The sequence below is a fragment of the Typopeltis vanoorti genome, chromosome 3 (assembly GCF_054136105.1).
Source record: "Typopeltis vanoorti isolate ZY-2024b chromosome 3, IOZ_Tvanoo_1.0, whole genome shotgun sequence".
NCBI classification, from domain to species: domain Eukaryota; kingdom Metazoa; phylum Arthropoda; class Arachnida; order Uropygi; family Thelyphonidae; genus Typopeltis; species Typopeltis vanoorti.
The window spans coordinates 69,252,234-69,277,890 of record NC_143551.1 but is presented as its reverse complement, the minus strand read 5'-3'; the positions used below and the strand labels follow the sequence as shown (position 1 = coordinate 69,277,890).

At 35.8% G+C, this 25,657-nt stretch overlaps 1 protein-coding gene across 1 annotated transcript in view; it reads left to right on the top strand.

Annotated features, from left to right (window-relative positions):
• LOC150108245 (clotting factor C-like) overlaps positions 1 to 25,657 on the top strand; it is a 368,054-nt gene that overhangs the window by 138,574 nt on the left and 203,823 nt on the right. The window contains exons 8-9 of the mRNA XM_090415698.1: positions 4,478 to 4,553; positions 13,260 to 13,457. Of these exons, the coding sequence (XP_090271824.1) occupies positions 4,478 to 4,553; positions 13,260 to 13,457 (274 nt within the window). The remainder of the gene's footprint in view (positions 1 to 4,477; positions 4,554 to 13,259; positions 13,458 to 25,657) is intronic.

Sequence of the window (25,657 nt, the reverse complement as noted above, 5' to 3'; positions counted from 1 at the left end):
TCGCCGAAGTGAAGCCTATTGGCTCTTTATATTTAAGTAATTTAATGGGTGCACCTTTATTGACAACTCGTATAGAAAAGTATATAAGTTCTTTTCACTATACCCTTAGTATTAATTTGGTCTACCTACTCACTGATGAGACCTCAATAAAGGTCGAAACCAGTGAGTAGGTAGACTAACCTCCCACCATAATGTATAACATCATACATCTCTTAGGAGATGTGTTTTACATTATGGGAAATACTAAGAATAGTGATCAGAACTTTACCCACCTTTTCTACGAGTTACCCTAGTTTGTACTACGTGCTTTAGCTTACGCTAGTATTCACCGATACTTTTATAGTTTACTATGTTTGGCATGAAACTCTTTGATTCCGATTTTTGAGTTTCTTATTTGGTTTTGGAACAACGTGGGATTTAATACCCCCTTAATTTAAATAAATTTATGGGGCATTCTTTCTCTGACCTCATTCTTCTTAAAACATTATAGAAGAGTTTTTGGTTTCCTTTAAAATTTTGTTCTAAAGTATGTCCAAAGTCTTCCCAGCATTTTCTCTTCTCTTCTTTCACTAAGGTTTTAACTTTATTTCTTTGGTTGTATAGTTCTCTATCAACCTGCAGCTTTGATGTTATTTATCTCTTCCACAATTGCTTTTTCTTTTTAATTTCTTCTTTTAGTTCCTCAGTCCACCAGGGTGTTTTATGTTTCTTCTTTTTATTATTTAATGATACACCACAAATTTCTTTGCTTGTTTCTAGAAGAAGTGTTTTGAACCTGTACCATAGGCTTTCTACATCTTGGTCTTCATATATCTCTTTTTCTACTTCTTTCATCTCTTCTATTTTACTTTTATACTCAATGGCTGTTTCTTCTTTCTTTAGTTTGTAGTTCTTTATCTTAACATTTATTTCCTTGCTACTTTTTCTACATTTTTCAACTTTTATTTTATGGATTGTTTCCAATACTAATAAGTAGTGGTCACTGCCTATTTCAGGACCTCTATAGACTCTTGCATTTTTTGTATACTTCCAGTACGATCTGCTTATGATGGCATAGTCAATTATAGATTTTTTATTTCTACTGGGCTCATCCCTGTAAACTTATGGATTTCTTTATGCTTGAACATAGTATTCGCTATTACTAAATTATTTGTAAGGCAAAGATTTATTATTCTTTCTCCATTATTATTCCTGGTTATTTCTCCTTGTGTGATCCCAACACTTGTTTCGTTTCCTCATCTACTTAATTCCCTACCCAGCCATTAAGGTTTCCTAGTAGTATGATATGCCTTTGAACTTCTTCAATTGTTTTTTTTGTAAGAGTTTGAAGAATTCATCTTTAATTTCTTTATTAGCATTATCATTTGGGCCATATGCAACAATTGCAGTGAATACTTTGTTATCTGATTTAAAATCTATAGTGATTGTCAACAACCTTTCATTTATTAGTTGCCATTTAGTAATATATTCTTTGAGATCTGGTTTTATTATGCAAGCTACCCTTGTTTTCCCCATTCTCTTGGGTTCCCCTGAATAGAAAAGTATATATCCATCTTTCATTTTCTGGCAACCTTGAACTTTCTTTTTAGTTTCTGTGACTGCTAGCAGATCCAATCTTGATTTTTTAAATTACTCTATTAATTCGTTTTCTTTTCCATGTAGACTTTTAATGTTCCATGTTCCATATCTCATGTACCTTTTTCCTCGCTCTGTCGTTAACCATTTAGGCAGTTTGGCTATCTCTTTGTTATTTCTTTTAATGGGTGAAATTTTAAGGTGTGTGGGAGATTAGCCTTCAGCACCCGAGTCTGGTGGTGGGGCTGCCACCTTCGAGGCCCCCAGACTGGCCTATGAGAGAAGTGCTATCCTGTTGGTCCGTGGGAGGTATTTTGTTTCCCTCCTACCCTTCATAGTAAATTATGACAAGCATTCCCCGATCCACCACCAGGGGACATGCCCGATGGGGGTTACAGGTGTCCCCACATGGGAAAGATTTTCTATCTATATAATATATAAAAATTTATATATTAAAAAGAAAAATAGTCTACATAATGTTCAAATCACAGGCGAAGCTGCAAATGCAGATAAGGAGGTGGCTACAAATTATCCTGAGATTTTGAAAAAGATTGTGGAAGAAGGGGCTATTGTGATCAACAAATATTTAATGTCCATGAAACTGGCCTTTTTTTGGAAGAGAGTGAATGCCTTCCAAGACTTTTCTGCCCAAATCAGAGAAATCTCAGCCTGGTTTATAAAGTTGCAAAGTCTAATGAAATTACTGCTAGCAATATGCAGTCTATTTGGAAGTGCATTCTTCCATATTGTGCAAATGATTTTAGAAGCTTTTCGAATGAAATGGATAATGTTGTTGAGGAAATTATCAACATCGGGTGTGAACTGGGTTTTGATGAGATTGACAATGATAATGTCCAAGGGTATTAAATCTCATTCTGAGGAATTGAGTGATTCCGACCTGCTAAATTTAGATGCACAATGGGAAGATCCTAAAGAATATGAAGAAAATTTAACTACTGACAGTCAGCCAAAAGAGATTTCATAGAAACAATTTGAAAATATTTTTTGTACAATCGAAGAAGTTTTTAATTAGCAATGCTTAGAGGCTGTCCCTGATGAAGAGAGAAGCATTAAAATTTACAGAACAGTAAAAGAGTCAATAGGGCCATGCAGTTTGTTGTATGAAAAAAAAGAAACAGAATGTCTGCCAAACTATGTTAGCTCAATTCTTTGTTAAGAAGTAGAATAATAAATTTATAGTCTGAATATGTTTTATTGTCTTTCAGCTTCATAGTTTTCCTATAACTAGGCCCTGAGACATACCCTAATTCTTTTATTAAAAAAAAAAATTAAGGGTCAAAAAAGAAATTTGAGGAATGAATTATACTTTTTTCCCATAGGTTATTATATCTGATTAGTGCGTTTTCAATTAACACACCCTTTTAAAGAACTCATTAGGCACATTAATTTTATTTGATTAGCCATCATCTGCCTAATAAGTTAACACATTAACTCATTAGGCAGATTGCTTATTTGTGGTGATTATGCAGTTGTTTGCAAATGATGTGAAGAACTAGTGGAGTAGAGCAGATATTGTGACTTTGCAAGAGGACTTGAATTAACTGGGTGAACAGGCAAAGTAGGTTTAGCCAGTTCAGTGTTGCAGTGTAAGATTTTAAAATTTGGGAAGTAAAAGGGATGCAGAGTATATATATTTAGCAGAGATATTTTAGAGGAGATAAAGAATCTGGAAGTGAAAGTGGATAAGGATCTAAAATTTAATGGGCACATTTATGCAATGGTTTAAGACAATGATGCAGAAAGACACTGATGTGTAGAAGTAAGAATATTATTATTCCATTGTATGAGGCCTTGATCAGGCTACATATGGATTACTGTGCACATATTTGATCATCTGATTTTCAGAAGGATGAAGAGATGGAAATGGTCCAGAGACAATTGAATGTGATTGAGGACTCATCAGATACCCTTTTAACAACAGTCTCTCCTTTTGACTCACATCAAATCCATTTAAACACAGTCCAGACTTTTATCAATTTCTTTCTTTCATCAAATTCATCTCACTCATTAACAGACTGTACCTGTTTCTTCTCACACAGCTCGATAAACAACATACCATTCATGATTCTTGCTCAACATCTCAACTCATCATTGTTATAACTTTGGTAACTCTGACAACCTGTCCTACCATGCTGTTGTCTTTCATTCTTTTCAATAACTTTCTCTGTCCATTCTCACGTCCTCCTTCTGTTTGACTAAAATCATTTATTCCCAAAATCACCACTAACTCTCTCTCTCTTGCTCATTAACTTTTAATATCCAAATCATCAATTATCCTCTTTATCCTCCTTTCTGGAAAATAGAACTTGTACATCCATTTGTTTAACACATTTTTCATAATACAATTTCCATAAATTTCCACTCTCATTCATCATCTCTTTTTCCCTACTTTCTTTCATTATGTTGTCTTTCACCATTTCATTTATATCCACCCAAACAGTATGTGTGAGAATGAATAATCAATAGCCTATATTTTTGAATAAGTACTGTATGCCCACAGATGCGAGACCCTTCAACACTTAAGCGCATGTCAAAAGGAAAATCAATTCCGATATTAGGGTAATAAATGCGTTTCGTAGGATGAGTGTTTATAATTATACATTGAAAAATTAGCATTCCTTTTATGAAAATTATAGTTCTTAAAGGGGTAACTATTTTTCTTGTACAACAGTTGGAAAATTTACATATAAAGCATGTGATTTGGCGTGTTCATGACCAATTCATACATCCTTTATTTCTTTCTCCCCTTTAGCATGAATTGACTATTCTTGGCAATCTGCCTAGTCTGCCAGACTAGGTTTTCTGAAGTATGGGCATACAATATACATTTTTTTATTTATGCAATAAATTGGATGATTTACTTAATATGCGCTATATTTAGTTGCAGATATTGCCGTTGATTGCGTCACAAGAGGCATTGAAGTTATTAATAAAGATGGTGATGGTGTTCCTATAAGGTAATTATAGTTATTTTGATAGTATTCATATTTTGCTTCGAGACAAAATTTAAAGCAACTGAAATATCTGAATAATGAAAGACTACAAAGAGAAAGTAACAGAATGTAATTATATTTAAAGCACATTGAATTTAGTTAAAAATTTTTGATGTTTCTTAATGACCTAAATATGGTTGTTTATTGTGTTATTTAAATATATATATATATATATATACACACACACAGTTAGCCTAGTGGCTATGCACTTCGCAACCACATGCCTGGGGAAGGAGTGTCCTAGGTTCGATCTAAATGTGGTTGTTTATTGTGTTATTTAAATATATATATATATATATATATATGTATATATATATATATTATTATTATTATGGACAACTCCAAGGAGGCGACAGACTCATTGAGGGAGGCCCTAACATCATGTCAAGAACAACTATTCAACATTCACACAGTATCTATCATACCTCGCCTTGAACTCATTCACAGTCATGGCACCCACAACAGACTCTGGCAGCTTATTCCACTCATTCAGCATTCTCCAAGTAAAAAACCTAGCTCTAACATTCTTGCTAACCACACTCGTCTTGGTCACTCGTCTCTGGATCCTCTCTACCTCCTCCCCATCAAGAAGAAACCCTGGTGCCCATATCTGGGCACAGTAGTCTAGATGGGGTCTTATCAAGGCTTGATACAGAGGAACAATAACCTGTTTGTCTCTGCTTGTTAAAGTATTTTTCAGCAACCAAGTGATTTGGTGAGCTGATTTAGTCACTTTTGCGATGTGCCCCCTAAACTTCAACTCCCTATCCACCAACACTCCCAAATCCCTGGCCTCGTCAATCTCCTGGAGTATGGTTCCACCAATGTGATATACTGCTGCTAATCTTTTCACCCAAAATGCATAATCTTACACTTTGCCACATTAAATTGACATCCATTCTCCCTAGCCCAGTCCTCCAAACTATCCAAATCATCTTGCAAAATTTTGACATCCTGTGCACTCACTATTGCTCTACCCAACTTTGCATCATCAGCAAACAAATGAACACTTCCTCTCAGATCCTTTCCTGTATCATTAATGATAAAATTGAAAAGTAGTGGTTCAAGAACAGAACCCTGTGGCCTACCACTAGTCACAGGCCATCTTTTGGACTCTACTCCTGAATAAACCACCCTCCTATCTATCTCACCAACCCTATATCCATCCCCATATGCTACAGTTTACTGATTAGAATTCCATGTGGTATCCAAAGGCCTTAGCAAGGTCCAGTAGAATCACTGTAAACCCATTACCCTTATCCAGTTCAGCCGTCACTGTGTTATAAAACGTGAGCAAGTTATTGAGGCATGATCTACCCTTCACAAAACCATGCTGTCCCCCATACAGTATCCCATTTTCATCTATCCAATCCTGTATTTTTCTCTTGACTAATTTCTCCAAGGCCTTGACAACGATTCCTGATATGCTGATCGGTCAGTAATTTACAACAGCAATCTTGGAATCTCCTTTATGCAGTGGAAATATTTCCCCCTCTTTCCACCCCCTCATACACACGCACACACACACACATGTGGTTAGCCTAGTGGTTATGCACTTCGCAACTATATGGCTGGGGAAGGAGTGTCCTAGGTTCGATTCACACCAACGACATGATGAGCTCAAGGATCTTCCTCAGCCATAGTCAAGTCAAGTTAGCCAATCTTAGGCATCGACAGTAGGGTCCCCCCCCCCTCTCCCCAGTTTATCTGGGGTTTATCATCCTGCAAGCAGGCAAACCGGCCCCATGAACACATACTGATTACAGTCATGAATATCGCCCTTAGCGGATGCAGCAGAGGAGTGGCGACTGGCTGCATTAATATGCCAGTAGCCCCTCATTAGGAGTGGACTCAACCTGTCCTAAGACCTATATATATATATATATATATATATATATATATTTATTTATTTATTTATATATTTATTTATTTATTTATTTATTTATTTATTTTAAATATCAATCCATTTATCCATATGAAAATTCCTGTGAAGAAAGGAGATGCATGTGGAACTAAAAGCCTGGTAATCTGAAACAGCTTAGAGCAGTATCATGAAATGAATGGTTAGCTTGAAAAGAGTTAAGTGCTGCTTGGGTGCTGATCAAGAACTGCCTAACAAAAGCAATGTCTGGGAACAGTACCAGTCTTATGCAGTTTGTTGTTAACACTAGTAAACCCTCTTGAATCTGGTACTCTGCAGTTAGGAAACTGTCGATGGCATTCTCTACAAGTAACAACAGCACTTCCATTACAAAAACTGTAAATGAACATCATATCAGCATATTTAATATGTTTAAAGATGTGCAGCATTCTTAACAACACTTCTAATATGAAATTGCATCAAGTTATAACTGCTTCTTGGTTGCATCTGATTTAGAGAGCAGCACATACATTGTACTTGTCAGTTTCAAACAGCTGTATTTCTGCATCCATTGACAATTGCACACATGTTTATATGAACTTTTTTACTTGGCATAATTGATACTACCACCTATCAAAATATTTACTACTCCTCCTGAAATACCCTGAAATACAGTTGGTGGAAATATCTTGAAGAGATATGAGATGATGGTTGAAAAAGATCTGAAATTTAGGACTATACTGTTAGAATTTGAGTAAGACACAATGGAAATAAAAAGGTTATAGTTCTGTAATAGTAAGTTTTTTTGCCAGGCATATGGATTAGCTGCGTGCAGATTTGATCATGTGATTTTGAAGGAAATGAGGATTTCCTTATCCTCATTTCCTTCAAATATCAGTCATTGTAAGGAGTATTACCAACTTATTAATGTGGAAAAGATTTCTCATAGAATGAAGAGAGACAGGGAGAGAACAAGAAGACATCTCTGGAAGTTATATAAGCCACAATTAGCATCTATTTGACACTGGGCTCACGTCAAACCTTCTTCATATATATGGATGACATGGATGATCATTCGTTACATGCTTCCTGCAGACATTGCTAACAATAGTTTGCTCTATGACCACGTGACTTCTTAATTTCAGTGCAGAAACATTTTTCTAATTTCAGGAATCTGCCATAGGATATTATGTTAAGATCTCAACTTAGATTTAGCTTCCTTTGCACTTTTGCCCTTTGCCCGTCATTCATCCTTCGCACATATATGAACATGACATATGTGTGTGTGCATATGTATGTATATATACACATATGTACTTAGAATTAGTATCAATATTATTTTTTTAAACTCCATGGAGTCAGTAGGCTCACTGGGAGCAGTTCTTTCATCTAATACTACGAGGGTGGCCTGAAAATTTCTCAGCCTCGGCCATAGATGGCAACACTATCAGCAAGATTTTTTTTTTCTAAGTTGGTACATCTGTCATAAGCATGCATGTGAAATTGCAAGTCATTCTATCAAGTACTATGTTTTATACAGATGTCTGTATCCCTTGAAATGGATAAAATTGAATATTGTGCAGTTATAAAATTCTTCGTAAAAGAAGGTTTAACACCAAAGGAAATTCATTCGAAGGTCATAAAAGTTTATGGGCACTCTTCCCCTTCATTTTCAATAATTAAGAAATGGGCTGCATATTCCTTTAAATGTGGCCATACCAGCCTTGAACATGATCCACATGAAGGACATCGATAAAGTGTAACAACACCAGAAATCATTGATCAAGTGCACGATAGGTATTGGATGATCAGCAGGTCAAAGTGCATGAAATTGCTGAAACTATAGGCATTTCAAAAGAACGTGCAGGATATGTTTTGCACGAAGAATAGCAAATGAAAAAAGTTTTGCATAAGATGGGTGCCGTGCTTGCTCACAGCAGATCAAAAATGCACTCACATGAAAATCTCTGAACAGTGCTTGGAGCGTTTTAACAAGAATAAAACAGATTTTGTGCATCGATTCATTACTATGGATGAGACTTGGATTCACATTACACACCAGAATCTAAACAGCAGTCAAAACAGTGGACAGAAGCCGGTTTTTCAGTGCCAAAGAAGAAAAAGTCGGTTCCATCAGCAGGAAGGGTCATGGCATCGATGTTTTGGGATGCTAAAGGTATTTTGTTTATTAATTATCTTGAAAAGGGTAAAACAATAACCAGAGAATATTATTCCAATCTTTTAACCAGACTAGACAAAAAAAATTCGTGAGAAAAGACTCGGTTTGCAGAAGAAAAAAATCATCTTTCATCAGGACAATGCACCTGCCCACAAAGGTGTTTTGGCAATGGGAAAATTAAGGGATCTCCACTATGAATTGTTGAAACATACATTCTGTTCACCAGATTCGGCTCCCTCTGACTTCTATATCTTCCCAAAACTAAAACTCCTCCTCGCTGGTCAGCGTTTTTCTTTGAATCAAGAGGTGATTGCAGCTGTAGAGTGGTATTTCAGATCTTACTGAGAACCACTACAGGGACGGGATAATGGCTCTGGAGCATCTCTGGAATAAATGTATTAGTCTTAAGGGAGATTATGTTAAAAAATAAAAATAATTTTGAAATTATAAATTCGTGTTTTCATTATTAGGCCAAGAACCTTTCAGACCACCCTTGTATTTCAAGATGATCTCTGGGTCATGATCAGTAGGCTGCTTCCAGAGAAAATACAAATCTACTAATTACCAAGAAGTTACCAGAATCATGTAATTAATCTGTTGGCCTATGTCATAAAACAGGAGATATGTTTTTATTGCAAACTGTCAAAAATGACTGAATTACACAGTACCTCAGCATTGCAAATATTGTTTAATATGGAAGATAAGTCCTTTCAAGCGACCTCAAAATTATCACTATGATAACTTGATAAAGACCATAATATACAGAAGGAGGCTGAAGGACAGAAAGGATCATTTTGAAAAAATGGACATGTGCATTATGATGAGGAGCTATATAATTGTAATCTGTGACCACACTGACAAATAAAGAATAAAACTAAAGAATTACTAGAATTAGTTACTACATGACAAAAAAAACAATAAAATAGTTAATCCCACAAATCTTTACCCAGAAAGAAAATACACCTCTGTGAAAATCATGGATAGCATCAATGGTCCAAATTAGCAGAATCATGAAAGAGTTTATGGTACTTCTTCTCTATTTTAAGAATGTCCAGTATTTTATTAACAAAATTAAGGATACATTTCCTGATACAAAAGTCATTAGTCAGTTTTGATGATTGTGCTTTATTCACAAATGTCCCAATCAATAACACAATCCTTTGGCTTCATGGAAGCGTGATTATTATTATTAACACCACACCATAGAGTTAAAAGACTCATTGTAAGAGATACACACTGCCGCACACATAAATCTGGTCACATCATTCTTTAAACTCATTAAATGTGTCTACATTCACTACACTGTCATGCAGTGTATTTCATTCACTAACGCAGGCTCTTGATGTAAAGAATCTACTTCTTTCCTTCTTGTTCACAGTTTCCATCTCCTGGAAACTGTATAATCCTACCTCCTATTTATTTTTTCCACATTAACACCTGGAAACATTCCCATACCAACTTATGCATATCATTCATATTCCCTTTCCTCCTCTTTTTCACAAGACTCTGCAAATTGCATTCCCTCAATCTGTTTTCTTACTCCACATTCAAAAGAATAGTGTGTCTTCTAGTGTCTATCCTGACTCCAATTTCCCTGTCTGTCTTGCACTCCTGTTCTCTCATTCTCCCCATCTATTCTACTCATCTCCTCATTCATAAGCACCCCCCCTCTCTCTCTCCTACCTTATTCTTCCAGTTTCATCATTTCTCTGCAGTCATTACTCTCCCTTCCAGCAACAGCCTATCCAAATAGCATGCCAAAACATTTAAATGTCCATCACTCTCAGAACCCCATTCATCTAACACATTTACAAATACTTCTTTTATCTCGCACATCTCTGCTATCATACTATTCATGATCTTTGCTCATCTTCTCAACTCATCACTGCCCTTACCTGGGCATCACATTGACTACCTTTCCTACCACAGTATTATCTTTTAATTTCCTTTGTATATATCCATTCTCACATTCTCCTTGTTTGCATCCAAATCATTTGTTCCTACTACCAACTCTTTCATTCACCTTCTCTTCATATCCAATAACTCAATTGCACTGTTCATTCTACTTCCAGGAAAACCAACTTTATGCATCCTCTCATTCACCACACCTATAATAATTGAATCTCCACGCAGTGCCTGCTTGCAAATCATTCATTACATCTTTCATACGGTTATCTTTCATTCTATTCTTCTTCACTCTTCCATGCATATCTAGAGTTCTCTTAATTTCACTCTGCATATGCTTCATCCCTTGCATCATCTTCAAATCTTGAATCACATTATCCAGAAGTGTAGATCTGCATGCAGTATTTTAAGTAAAGCCCTTATTAAGGGAAATAATAACTTCTCTCTTCTTGCTTCTCATTGTGTTTTTTTAACAACCACATAATCTGATGTGCTGTTTTGGCCACCTTTGCAATATATATTCTCTAAACTTCAACTCTCTGTTCAAAATCACCCTTAAATCCTTGGGCTCATTACTTTCCTGCAGTTCAGTTTTATCAATATTGTACAGAGCTCATAATCTCTTCATTCCAAAGTGCATGACCTAGCACTCGGCTACATTACTGGCAGCCGTTATCCTTTGTCCATACTGACAGTCTGTTTAAGCCATCCTGTTGGATCTCTGCATCATCATCATCATTGACTATTGCTCTTCCTAGCTTTGCATCATCAGCAAACTAGGAATATTTCACCTTAAATCATTTCCAATACCACTAATGTACAAATTAAACAGAAGAGGGCAATTACTGAGTCCTACAGTACACCACTAGTCACTTGCCTTTGCCCAGCCCTTATCTCCCCTTTACACTACTCTTTGATATTTGTTCCATCAGCCATACTCTTATTCAAATCACCAAGTTTATATCTATACCCATTTGCCCAATTTATGCAACAGAGTTTTCAAATAAAATTCTATATAATTTTTGTTACATGCATAAGCTGTGAAAGTTATTTTAATAAGAGCTTCCAAATGATATCCTATCAAATACCTTGGTCAAGTCCAGCAGTATCACTGAGTAGCCACTTCCTTTATCTAACTCAGTTGTCACTTTATTATAAAAAGGAAGCAAATTACTAATCACTTCCCAAAACCATGTTGCCCCTGTAATGTATCATATTTCTGTCTGCCCAATCCTGAATTCTTCTTTTACCAGCTACTCCGGTACCTAGCCATTACTTCCGAGATAATGATTGGCCTATAATTTGCTACTTCTGTTTTGGTGCCTCCTTTATGCAGTGGAACTATTTTGCCTTTTTTCCACTCGCTAGGCACCTTCCTAGAACTGAAACATGAGTTAAACAGCTTGGTCAGAGGAACTTGCATATTATCTGTTGTGCTATCTAATCCCATGGCCATATTTGCATTAAGGTTCTGCAGTATCAAAAGCACCTCCAATTCACCTACCTATATTCTGATATCAGTTAGTGCCACATCTGGCACTGCAGTATATCACCTTGGATGGAACATCTTTGCAAAATGATCACTCAGCAACTCAACTATTTCATCTGCTTCTGTTATCTCTCCACCATCAGCACTCATTAGTTATTCTTCTTTTTACTTACCACATGGCGAAAGAACTCTGTGGGATTTCTTTTGGTGTCATCAGCTAGCTTCTTTTCTTAATTGGCTTTGCATGTAGATCAGCATTCTTGCTTGTGCTGCTCACAAGTTTGCTGATCACCTTTTTTCTTTATATACCCTCCACAACTTTTTTTTTTCTCGCAACTTTTGCTTGATGCTGCTGCTCATTCATCTAACTCCTGCCTTATTTATTCTACAGACTCTGGATATATAGTTTGATACTGATTTCTTCAAACACTGCTAGACCATCTCCCATGCACTAACATCTTTCCCCTCCAAATTCTTATGCCATGGCACTTCTCTAGACATCCTCAGTTTGTCATAATTGCCTGCCTTGCAGTTCCACATATACCCCTTCTAAACTGAAAATTCTGCACATCTGGCATTTTCCATGTCATGACTACATAATTGTTTTCCACAAGCAGAGGCAGTCTGACTGTATTGGTTACTGTTAAGTTCTTTGATGCTGTAACCTGATCCAGCATTCTCGAGTCTTGAGTCTCCTCCATTACAAGTTGTCTCATATTATCTCTTAGTGGCTAATATTAATTGGAAATTGTTTGAAATTTTATGCAGTTTTATATTTAGTAATGCGATTCATTTTATAATTGCTGTATAAGCAGTACAGCATTATAATATTGGTTAGTAGATTTAGATATATTCCATTCCTAATGAAATTTTTTTCATTTAGGAATGCTTTTTGAGACTCTTCTTGTCTCAAAATAATATTTTAATATTGTATATTTATGTATGATATATTGAATATCTATTTAATTGAGACCTCTTCTGCATTTGTATGAAGGAATGATGAGCAAGGCAATGAGAGCAGGCCTTTTGTATGTGGAGAGCAGCATGTTCATGAAATGTATTAAAAAAAAAGGTTGGCAACATGGATGGTAAATTAATTTAAGGTGTGTTATCAGTGGTTTTGTAGGGTTTAGAACAGCCCTCCCTTTATGAGTATTTTGACTCCATAATAATAATAATAATAATGGAATATAATTTGACTAAAGAAAAACTTGACTTTTTCCCCCCCCCTCTCAGGGTGACCTGTCCCCAGAATTGTGGTTCTTCTGATGGTAAAGTGTGGGGAACTGTTCTATATCATGAATCTTCATCAATTTGCCGGGCAGCAATCCATGCTGGAAAAATTAACAGTGCGGGTGGTTCTGTCTATATTATTGAAAATGGACCCTATACCAATTTTCTTGGTAGTCATATGAATGGAGTCACATCACAAGAGTAAGTCCTATTTTTTTATTTTACTTTCACTTTTATAGCAGTCTTATCTAGAAAAGGTTGAAAAAGTCTGTGGTACAAATTCAGAATTTCATAAACTACATATAGTTCTGAAGTTCAGACTACCGATTAAACAAGCAGTTAAAATGATAGTGTTGCATGCTGGTAATGAAATATATCTACTAAGGTTTATATATATATATAAGTTAAAGGCCAGTTCCATATAAATTTTCAAACTGTGACATTACCTGCAAAGAGTTTCACAAAAACTGGATACCATGATCTGGTTTGAACCCAAAGCTTATTACTACTAAATGAATATTACCCAATATTCTATCAAAGATTGGACTACTGGCAGTAGGCTTACCACTTACATGGTCAAGATGCAGCTAATATTAAATGGTCTATATTATCACAAATTTTTTAGTAATAGGAAGATATGTAAGAAAATATCTGGTATATTTGAAGAATGTCAAAACGTTACTGGACTGTGCTTTATTTAAACCCTATACAACCTCAGATTTATATTAAATTAAATTAAAGAAAAGTAAGTGAGTCTTTCTTTCAATCCTAAGTAGTGCAATTCCAATGTTTATTAGCAGTTATGAATTAATTAAATGTATTTATGAAGTGAACATGATAATATTTATATCTCTGATATTTAATGTTTTATCTCTCTGTTATTGGCATCATTGAGATAACTTTCTGAGAACACACTGCATGGGAAGTACCATGAGTTACAGCTCAAGTGTTACAAAACTACGCTCACTTGCTCTTGCAAATTTTCATAATCCTGGCTGCTGTTGTTAACTGATGCAAGCAGAAAAGCTGCCCAATGTTTAAGGTCAAGCTTTTGGGGATGATTTCAGTTGTTTCTTTGCAAAATTTTTCATATTTAGATTTGTGTGGTACGTAGTTCATTTCTAGTTGAAAATAATTGGCAAGTGTGATTTGTTATTATTTTTATTACAATCTTGCCTAAGAACATAAAAAATAAATATCAGGAAGGTTTAGATCCCTGAAAGTTATGAAAGGAAGTTGTGAGCAGGAGAATGAGAAGTGATTTCTTTGCATAGAGTGTGGTTGAACTGTGGAATGCATTGCCTGATAGAGCATGCATGGTCAGTGAGTTCAAGGAGTGGTATGATAGACTTGTATGTTTTCTAGGAAGGACTCCCACGATTAGTCTTTTGATTCCATGGAGACCTGGATCTTATTAATAATAATAATATTCTAGAGGCTATTGAAAGAGATCAAAATAGAGGAAAGAATACTAATAAAAATACCTTATTAAGCAAGAGATCCACAAGAAGATGATGATGTGGAAAGAATATCGTGAGAATAAGAATGAGATTAGTCATGAAATATATAAAGTGCAGGCCAGGAAAGTAATGAATATTGTGCAGAAAGTTAAATCAGAGTATGTAAAGAAATTGTTTATGCAGGCTAAAGGCAATCTAAAAGAATTTTATTGTTATAAGCAATAAGCAAAACAGTATTCTCTCTCTCTCTCTCACACACACACATGCATCAGGCAATGAAGATCATCTACCACCAACCATCTGTGCCATAGTGATCAGTGCCCATGCCTCAAAGCCTGTTGGTATCACAGTGTAGATGCTATTTACTTGACAACCCAGGCTGTCAAATGTTAAAACAATTATTATTATTCAGGCTCCTTCAGGAAGTCCAAGAGCTCATCAACAAATAGCATCTCATACTCCATTCTCCACATCATGAGAATCTCCTCACATACTTCCTAACCACATTTTTACATATCTTCCAAGGATGACTACAAATTCTCTTTCTCCACACACACACACACACACACAACTCCCTAAAGCTGCAAAATCGACCATATTCTCTGAATTTTTTCCTTTTAGGCACAATTCCAAAGGCCAGATATCATCTCTGTTACCAACTGTTGGATCTTTTCAATTGTCTCTCCATTAACCTAACTAGTTGACCACATGGTTAGCATATATGCTTGCTGACCAACATGCTCTATCCACTGTAATATCATTAATATAATATTTTCATTAATACTGTATCTGCAGGTATCCTCAGAACAAAATATGTGAAATTAAACTTGACAATAACAACAAATTAGCACTCATTATAATATTTTTTTAAATGTGAGACTCATTGAAAAGTGGTAAACCTGTAATACATTAATACTCCGGGAAGGCTAAAAATTAGATGCAGTGGAAACCCTGCTCAAAGATTAAGCATGAAATTTTCAATCTGCTTTATTCCTCTAGCAAGTAGGCAGTGGTGGGAAGGGTCTCATACAAGGCAGGAAGCCTCATCTTCCACCTAAAGACATTCACAAACATCCACCTGCAGTGGGATTTGTTAGATCTTGAATGGGGACTCTTTCAACAAAAAAATCATTCATTCAAGATTTAACAAGAAACACAATTCTGAGCTAGAAATACTTGTACTATTAGTTAAGAAAGCAAAATATAAAAGAAAACCTGTTACAATTACCTTAGAAAGAAGTAAAGTTGAGGAGAAAATTGTATGCCTAAGTAGAATTATATTGTCAAAGTTATTGATATCAAAATTATACTCTGTGTAAGAATGTAAATCTAAGTGCAAACAAAGGTTCAAAGATTACTAGCTTGCTGCCCACGATGACGTAATGCCTGCAACGGAATCGTTCGTGGAAGGCGAGCTGAACTCGCATTTGGCGAAATGAGCGCTCTTCAAGGAGCAGAAGTGTGATGCAATCGCGTAAGGGTGAATAGGAGAGCACAATGAGAGATCCTCCAATACGAAAAGAGGGTGCTACAAAGAAGAATAAAAAGCGAATTCACTTGGGTTTGAATCCCCCGTGTTTCTGTTCCTGTCACCTTAAATGGAACAAACATGCCAAAAATCTTCATAAGAAACTTCACATTATTGCAGCTAAATTGTTCCAAGTAAAGGACATGATACCGATCAACACTAAGAAAATTATCTACCATAGCATATGTGAAACACTACTAAGATACAGCACAACAACCTATGGGAACATTCTGAACAGCCTGTCCAGATTAGAATCATTGCACAAAAGAATTATTTCTGCTGCTCTTTGGAGAGCCAATACACATAGAATGCTGACAAATTCTTCAATGGCCTCACATAATATTTTAAGCATATCACATCTGAGACACTACGTAATTGTAAACAACTACTTCAGTAATGATTATGGCAAAAATAGAGACATATAGTGCACAATGTGGCCTACTACTACTCTCTACCATGCATTTCAATAATATATATATGGAGCAACCATGAGAGAACATCTGATAGCTACTCTAATCAGCAGTCATCCACACAACTTAAAACATCTAACCAATTATCGAACACTAAAAAAAAGAACTATGGAAGTGGTACCAACACAATTAGCACAACACATCTGTAGAACTGAAAAGCTACACATGATCACTTATTGAGAAGATTACAGGGGAAACATATGTGCGTATACATCAAAACAAAAACAGTACATGATAATCCCACTGTCTTCACAAAAATCTAAATCTAGATTTGAAGATGTTGGAGTTATAATGGCACACCATAATCATATTTCCACAATTAACATCCAGATCACATTATCTTAACCCATATCACCTATAGAATATGATCTATATCATCTACTATTACTACCACCACCACTACCACCGCAATTATTGTGTTTATTATTACATGGACATCCCCATGGGGTCTACAGACTCACTGATGAAAGCCCTAAACATTTCACTATACACTTTTATGAATCTTTTCTGATTCACAAAGGTAGTCAGTGGTTTTTGGAATGTGGAGTACAAGGACAGATTGAGAGAATGTAAATTGCAAAGCCTCATGAATAGGAGGAGGAGGAAGGGAGACTGTTATCAGGTTATTTATTCTTTATTAATCTCTATATTAATCACCCAAACAGCCACATGGATAAAATATATATATCTATACACTTTATGCCGGCCTGGTTGGCCGAGTGGTTAGCGTATCCGCTCTCTAGCCAATAGGCTGCGGGTTCGAATCCTGCATAGGCATGGATGTTTGTGGTTGTCTTCCACCTTCATACATTCCTTCACCCAAGTATGGATATACTCTCCCAATATGGACTGGTTCACCATGGGAGTAATAGACCCAAACCTCCAACAATGGAAGAGGCTTTCACCCTACAGTGGGTAGAAAAATAGGCTGTTCATCATCATCATACACTTTATATCCATATTATTTCTGTAATATCCAAAGGTTATATTGACTTCAATGGATGCTTCGCATCCATGTAATTGTAGACATATGTACACATCAAGGCCAGTGCAGTAGTTAATTAATCCCTTCATTAATTTATGTATTATCTGGATATCCCAGTCCTATGTGAAACACTACTAAGATACATGCATAACAGTCCTATTAAACAAACTTATGTATAAAGAACCTAACCTCATTTGCAGCTCTTTTTAGGGCTGTTTGTACTCAGGGCTGTTTGTACGGGGTCCTTGTACTCAGCATACAGCATTAATGATACCACATATTATTGTTTGAGAAAAGCAGTATTGGACTGCATACATCTTCATCGTGCTGTAGATACTTACAGGTATCATTTTTCTCTTCCAATTCCAGCATGGGTAACCTGGACAAAGTTCATTCCACTCTACCAAGAACTGCACTTTTCATATAATCCATAGCTTTCACCAAGAAAGAAATGTGATGAATCCTTAATAACTTGAACACAAATAAGGCATCCAGTCCTGACGGTATCCCACTTATTGTATTATAAAGCTGGGTCCTAGAACTAACACCTATCTTTTATTGCCTCAATTTATCCTATTCAACTGGCATCTACCCTACAGCAGGGAAACAGGCCCACATCCAGCTGATTCCAATGCAAGGTGATAAAAGTCATTCAACAACTACTGTCCAATTACTCTCATTTCTGAAGAAGATCATTAACAACCAACTCCTGCACAATCTAGAGGTTGTGACCAGAGTTAGTCACAACTCTGGTCACTGACTCTAGGTTGTGACAACCTAGAGTCAGTGACAAGCAATATGGATTCTGCCACTCACACTCCACTGCCCTCTAGCTTTTACCACCCATCTCTGGACTCAAGCCATGGAAAAATTTTGGAGAGACTCATGCAGTTGCTCTTGCCATTTCAAAGGCATTTGATCGGGTTTGGCACAAGAGCCTACTTATCAAACTGCCATCCTATGATCTGCCTTCTACACTCTGCAAGTGCATCACCAACTTTCTCACTGGTGTCATCATGGATAGTTTCCTCTCCTCAGATTTCTCTACCTATGCAGGAGTACCTAAAGTATTCTGTACTTTCACTTGCTTTGTCCTCTTGTATATTAAATGACCTGCTCTGACAGACTTCAAATCCTATCCATAGTTTTGTCAATGAAATACATTCCATTCATCCTTTTGACAAGCCCTGTAGTGCTCAATTGTTAAAATCTTAAAGATTCACCATGACCAGTGTCCCAAACTCTGATCTTCTAGCTATATTTCAATGTGGAAAGGACACCCTTGTAAACTTCATTACTATCAAAACTCGGTCCTGTCTGATATCTGACAAAAAGGAGCTCACATCCCTTCTCCCTAACTTTCAGTAATACCAATATATCAAAAAAAAAATCAGATTTTCCTTCTTGGACTGACCTATACCTCCAACCTTTCCTAGTACAAACACATTTTGACCACAGCTTCTGCAGCCACCAAAAAACTTGTACTTTTTCACACAAAACATTACTTCACACCTTAGCTGCTCTGTACAAACTCTAAATCCCTGGAATATTGCTCCTAGGAATATCCATGGAATATTGCTCACATATTTGGGATAGTGCTTCATAATCCTTTCTAAAGTTGTTCGATTCTGCCCAGAAGAGAACAAACCAGTTAATCAATGATTCCTCTCTCACATATTGACTTCATTCCTTCTCTCACAGACAGTCAGTTTATTCTTGGCAGTTCCTGTAAAGATACTTTCATGGACTCTGCTGAATTGTTATTCCTATAATTTCCTCCAAAATCATAAGAACAGGGACTATTGTTAACCATCACCCCTTTTACTGTACAGCTTGAAACTCACCAAAAAAATTTCTCATCCTCCTCTTTCATTCCATCCATTTCTGTTCCTTCCCCACCAAAGAATACAACCTTCAGTTGTCTGAAAAAAATGTAAACATATTTCTCCTTTCTTTTTATCCTCTTGCCCATGCATAGCACTGATTTGCTCTAGGTCTTGTAACCTTTTGTGTGAATATATATATATATATATATTTTTTTTTTTTAAACCTGGTTTTACTCCATTTCCCAAGTAAGCAAACAGACAAACAAGTCAAGTTTGCGCCTGCAAGTGATGCAAGTCTAGCTGATTCTACAGGTAGTGCAAGACCAAGGCAACTCGTGGTAAAGGTGGCATAAGCTCTGATCACTAATCTTAATATTTACCCTTAATGCCAAAACACATCTCCAAGAAGGGGATGCATGATGTTTTGTATTAAAGGCAAGAGGCCACTACCCAGACCGGTTTCGACCTTTATTGAGGTCTCGTCAGTGGGAGCTAGGCTAGAAATACCACGATTTAGTAATACAGAGCTTATAAGTATTTTACCAGAACAAGTTGCCATAAGGTGTTTTAACCTTATTAAATAAAAATCTCTGGAGGAGATATAAATGTAGAAGATATTTTACCATGAGCCTGTGTAGCTCAGTGGATGTGGCGTTTGCATACCACTGCGCTTGGCCGCACGAAGGAAGGCTTGGTTTCGAGTCTAGTCGGCGACTAGAGGAAATTTTTCTAAGCCTTTTTTCGACCGGTTCCCGAGTTAGTCGATCTCTGGCACAGGCAAGCAGGTTTTTCCTCCCGGAAACTCGGGTTTTTCGTCCTGTAAACTCAAGAAAATCGATCGTAGAACCCACATTATTTCAGACATTAAATATATTGTGGTAGGATTAGGGACCACGAGATGGCGGCACATTTGAGCCGTCTCTCTTCACTACGTACCGCTTAATTAGTGATAGCCTTGGGCCATCTGTCTCTGATTGGGTACCAGTGGAGATTGAACTGCCCACTCAGTCTCCAAAAAGTTAGATAGGGCTAAATGGCCTCGCCTACTCCCGTATACGGGAAAAAAAAAAAAAAAAAAAAAAAAAAAAAAAAGGCGTTAGCTGAGATATTTTACCTTGGGTATATTTTACCCAAGGTAAAATACCTTCTACATATATATATATATATATATTAGGGTTACCAAGTGATTTTATAAGCTTGGTTATTTAAACACATCACTTGGTAACCCTAATATACAGTATCCCCAAGTTAAAAAATTAATTACAAATATATATATATATATAATAAATAATAATATTATTATTATTTCATGACTCATCGAGGGGACACCTACTCTACAAATCTCTGTTTCCACCACTTAATTCACCAACTACACCAACCGCTACTACCATCATCATCTACTGCCCACTACCACCACCAATATTTTTTTGTCTATATGCGGGATGAAAAACCCGAGTTTCTGGAAGGAAAAAACCCTGCTATCTCCATATGAGATTGGCTAACTCATCTTCAATTGAAAAAAACCATATAAAGATTCTTCTCGTCATGACAAGAATCGAACTTAGGTCTTTTACAATCGAATGATGCAACGTAATGTCGTTCTTCTAATTGCGCAATGGTGGCCCTGCAGCATGATTTAAATAAACTCACATTATGGAAAAATAAGAGTTATCAAGTTAATTTTGCAAAATGTAATGTTATGCACATTGGAATGAAAAGATTACATACTTTTTATCATATTGATGGTACTGGATTTCATGAAATTGATGAAGTTAGGGATTTGGTGGATTACCATGGAAAGAGATTTAAAGTTCAGAGAGCATATTGTAAAAATTTGCAAAATAGCTTGAAAGGATTACTTGGATGTTGAAGAATACATTGACAAGTAAAGATTGGGAGGTTATTATTCCTCTTTATAATGCTATGTATGATTTGTCCCCATCTTGACTTCTATGCATAGATTTGGTTATTTGGATTTGTGGGGATCAGGAAATAGTGGAGAGGGTTCAGACATGAGTGGCCAAGCTGGTGACAAGTCTGTGAAATGCTTCTGTAGAGGATAGATTAAAGATATACGGATTAACTTAGTAAACAGGCAGAGAGAGCCAATATGATTGAAACTTATAAGTTACTAATGGGATTCTACAAGATTGATACAAAAGAAATTGTTTCTATACATGATGATAGGGAGAGAACAAGGAGTCATGCCTGGAAATTGTGTAAAAGTGTGCACTAGACTTCTTGCTTTGAGAGTGGTGGATGAATTTCCAGAATTGGCTGTGAGTTCCGTGACAGTGAATGAGTTTATGGAAATGTATGATAGGTATTGTATGAATTATGATTAGTGTACTCCTCCTGAAAAAAATCTTTTGACTCCATGTAGATGCCAAAAGTTTTGTTTCCAAGAATATGATAAAGCAGCTTTTACTACATGTACGAGTAATGATTATGGTGAATAAAAGATCTGAGGAAGTGAGAGGAGATGTGAAAAAGCAGGAGAGTATGGCAGGAGATGGGAAAGATTTGTTGGTCACAGGTCTGTGAACTTCTCCATCGAAGACTAGATTAAAGGTGAACTGCCTGTGAACTATGGGTTCACAGGCAGTGGAGACAGATATGATAGAAACTTGCAAATTACTGAGGAGATTCTTTAACATTGACAGAAAAGAAATTTTTCAATATGTGACAATTCAGGACAAATGGAGGGAGGAGAACAAGGAATCACCCCTAGAAATTCTGTAAGAGTGTGATTAGTAAGGTTGTGTGGACTAGATTTTTCCATTCCACTCATTCACCATTGGATGGATGGATGAATGAATGGAACGCCCCTACAGTGAATGAGTTTAAGAAGAGTTATGATGGCTATTGTTTGAACAATGACTAGCATGGGTCTCCCATGATGAGTCTTACTCATCATGAAGATACCCTTGAAATAACAATAATAAATGAGAGCCACATGTCAAAAAAAAAAACATATTATTCTACTGCTAAAATTACCTATTATTATTTAAAACTTCTCATTAACCTAATTATATACTTTAATGACACTTAAAAAAAATCCTGATTTAAACCAAACACTTGCTTCAAAGGATATGGATATAATGAATAGCAACTGCTGTTAATATTATTGTGCTTGTTATTATTATTGTATAAAAGTAAAGAAAAAAAATGACCATACTTTGCATTTTGTACTGAGTGTTTGTAGTGAAAACAATGTAATTATAATATCTTATATATATATATATCAGTGGCATCACATGCCCATTTAAGTTGGGTGTACTGTTGTATGGCTTATGAAACCTGCACTACAAAATTCACATCAATTTGACATAAGATTGCATTTTTTATTGATGTATGAAAGTCTATAATAATAGTTGGTTCGATGCCATTAATTGTAGGATAACTTGAGAAACTTTATCAATATGGATAATCAATAATTTTAAATATGGAAAGCATAACAGTCAAATGAAAAATAGCTATGCTTCATGCATGCCGTTTATGTGAGAAGTACAAAAGGTTTACTCTTCATGGTGAGATTAGATTATCATTGGGAAAACTAGAGTGAGACACAGATAACATGAATTTTGATACGACTTAAATACAGCCATATAATACGCACAGAAATCGGAAAAAGTAATCACTTGGGAAATTATGCATTGAACCAAAGAAAGGCTGAAATAACTTGTTTTACAAACTTATTATGCACAAGTACAACCTGATTCGACTATAATCATAAAATGTATAAAAGCTCTGGTAGAAAACGGGACATTCAATACATCGTCAACACTGTTTCCCATTGTAAATATGAACGAAAAAGTTATAAATTATTTATAGAAAATTACTTGTCTATATCAGTGTCCTAAATATGTCAGTTGACATTTCAAACACTTAAAACAGATGAAACTCAGAAAATAAAAACAGCAACTCATGACAAATGACAATGTTCAATTGAATTGCTTCACACAGTAACCAGTCACAGCCACTAATGACTTCTGGGTGTTATTGTCTCAGTGCACCCCCCCCCCCCCCAGCTCGCCTTCTGGGCCATTTAAAACTATTGAAATATTAAGAATTTGACATACTGCATCATCTGCATGACTGTTTAAAGGACTCAAGGGTGTCAGTATTTGTGACCACACACACACCCAACTATTTACACAAATGTGATATAATGCACCGAAAAGTGTCCTCTTCATGAAGCATTAATATATGGTGTTTATGTTTAATTTTAGGAATCACATGAAGCCAGGAGACTATTAGAGGAGTCTTTAACAGGAATAAATGCAAAAATATATCGATGATATTGCTATTCCATGGGTGTGCACTGCACACCTAGCACACCTGGAATATTCACCCCTGATATATATATATATATATATATATATATATATATAGCTAAATTATAACTAAATCTAAAATATCTTTTTATATCTTTTTTGGCGAAGCTTATTTTTGGTTTTATATTCGATTGGCTTCTTTCATCTTTTGTGATGAGACTCCCAAAAAAAATAGAGGAAGTTACCGTATTTGGATTTGGAATGATTCTAGTTTCAAATATATCTTTCATGATCTTGAATAAGTATGATTTAGTTATAATAACTGAAGAATATCATAATAAGATGCTTCTACTACTTGAAAGTGACACATATTCCATATTACAGGATGATCCAACACGGGAACTACAAAACCGTACTAACAACTTACTACAAAATACTAGTGAACTTCCTCGTGATTTACGTCTCTCTCTACGCTCCCTTCATCCACTTATACCACGTATCTATGGGGTTCCAAAAATACATAAGGAAAACACTCCTCTCCACCCTATTGTTGAGGGTGTTGACTCTCCAACCTACAAACTATCAAAATATCTCAAGTCTTTTTCTAATAAGTCTTCATCGTTCATCAACAACACCTTAGATTTTGTATCTAGTATTAAAGATTTATTCATCAACAAGGATGATATTATAATCAGTTTAGATATTATTTCATTATTCACAAATGTACCAACTGAAGAAGTATTAATATTATTAAAGGATAAATTATCCAAAAAAATGTTTGCTTTATTAAAGCATTGTGTTCAATCTGGCTACTTCTGATATCAAGATACAATCTATAAACAGAACCAGGGCTTGGCGTTGGGGAACCCTTTATCCTCCATTCTGGCGAATATTTTAATAGAAGACTTTGAAACAAGAGCTATATCTTCCTCTTCATTTAAACCAAAAGTTTGGAAACGTTATGTAGATGACATTTTTATTATATGGAGTCATGGTGAAAACTCTCTCATGAATTTTCTTCATCATCTAAATAATCAGCATCCAAATATAAAATTCACAGCAGAACTAGAACATGATAACTCCCTTCCTTTCCTGGATATAAAACTCTCATGCTGTTCTGGAAAATTTAGAATCTCGATGTACAGAAAATCAACGCATACTAATAGATATCTTCACAGTCTTTCTCATCATTTTCCACTACAGAAACTCAGAACTATTTCCACTTTGGGACACTGAGCTCGCTCTATTTTAAACGATCCAGATGAGCTTCAAAAAGAAATTAATCACCTCTGACATATTTTTGAACAAAATGGATATCATAAAAGAACAATTAAGAAATTTCTTATAGATCCTCCTAGGCACCACAATACAGAAACTACCAATTTTAAAGGTAACATCTCAATCCCATACATCAGTTCGGTCTCCCAAAAATTGGGAAAAGTGCTTCAAAAGTACAACATCAGGACGTTATTCACCACTTTTCCAAAAATCAGATCTCTTATAAGCCATCCTAAACCTAAGCATCATAATGTAAAATATCCTGGCATATATAAACTATGGTGTGACTGTAATGTTCCTTATTACGGTCAAACTAATAAATCTGTTGAACTTCGCATGGAGGTGCATAAAAGAAACATCGCCTATAAAAGATCAAATGCTAGTGCCTTATCCAGCCATGTTCTCTTCTCAAACAATCCTCATGATAATTTTCAAGGTCACTCAGTTTCCTGAGATAGATCTGAAAACATTTTCTGTTGCAAGGATAAATTTCAAAGAAAGATAATGGAATCCAGGGAGATCGTCCTTAATCCTAAGCATTTGAACAGTAATTTGAGCTATAACATCCCTGAGAGCC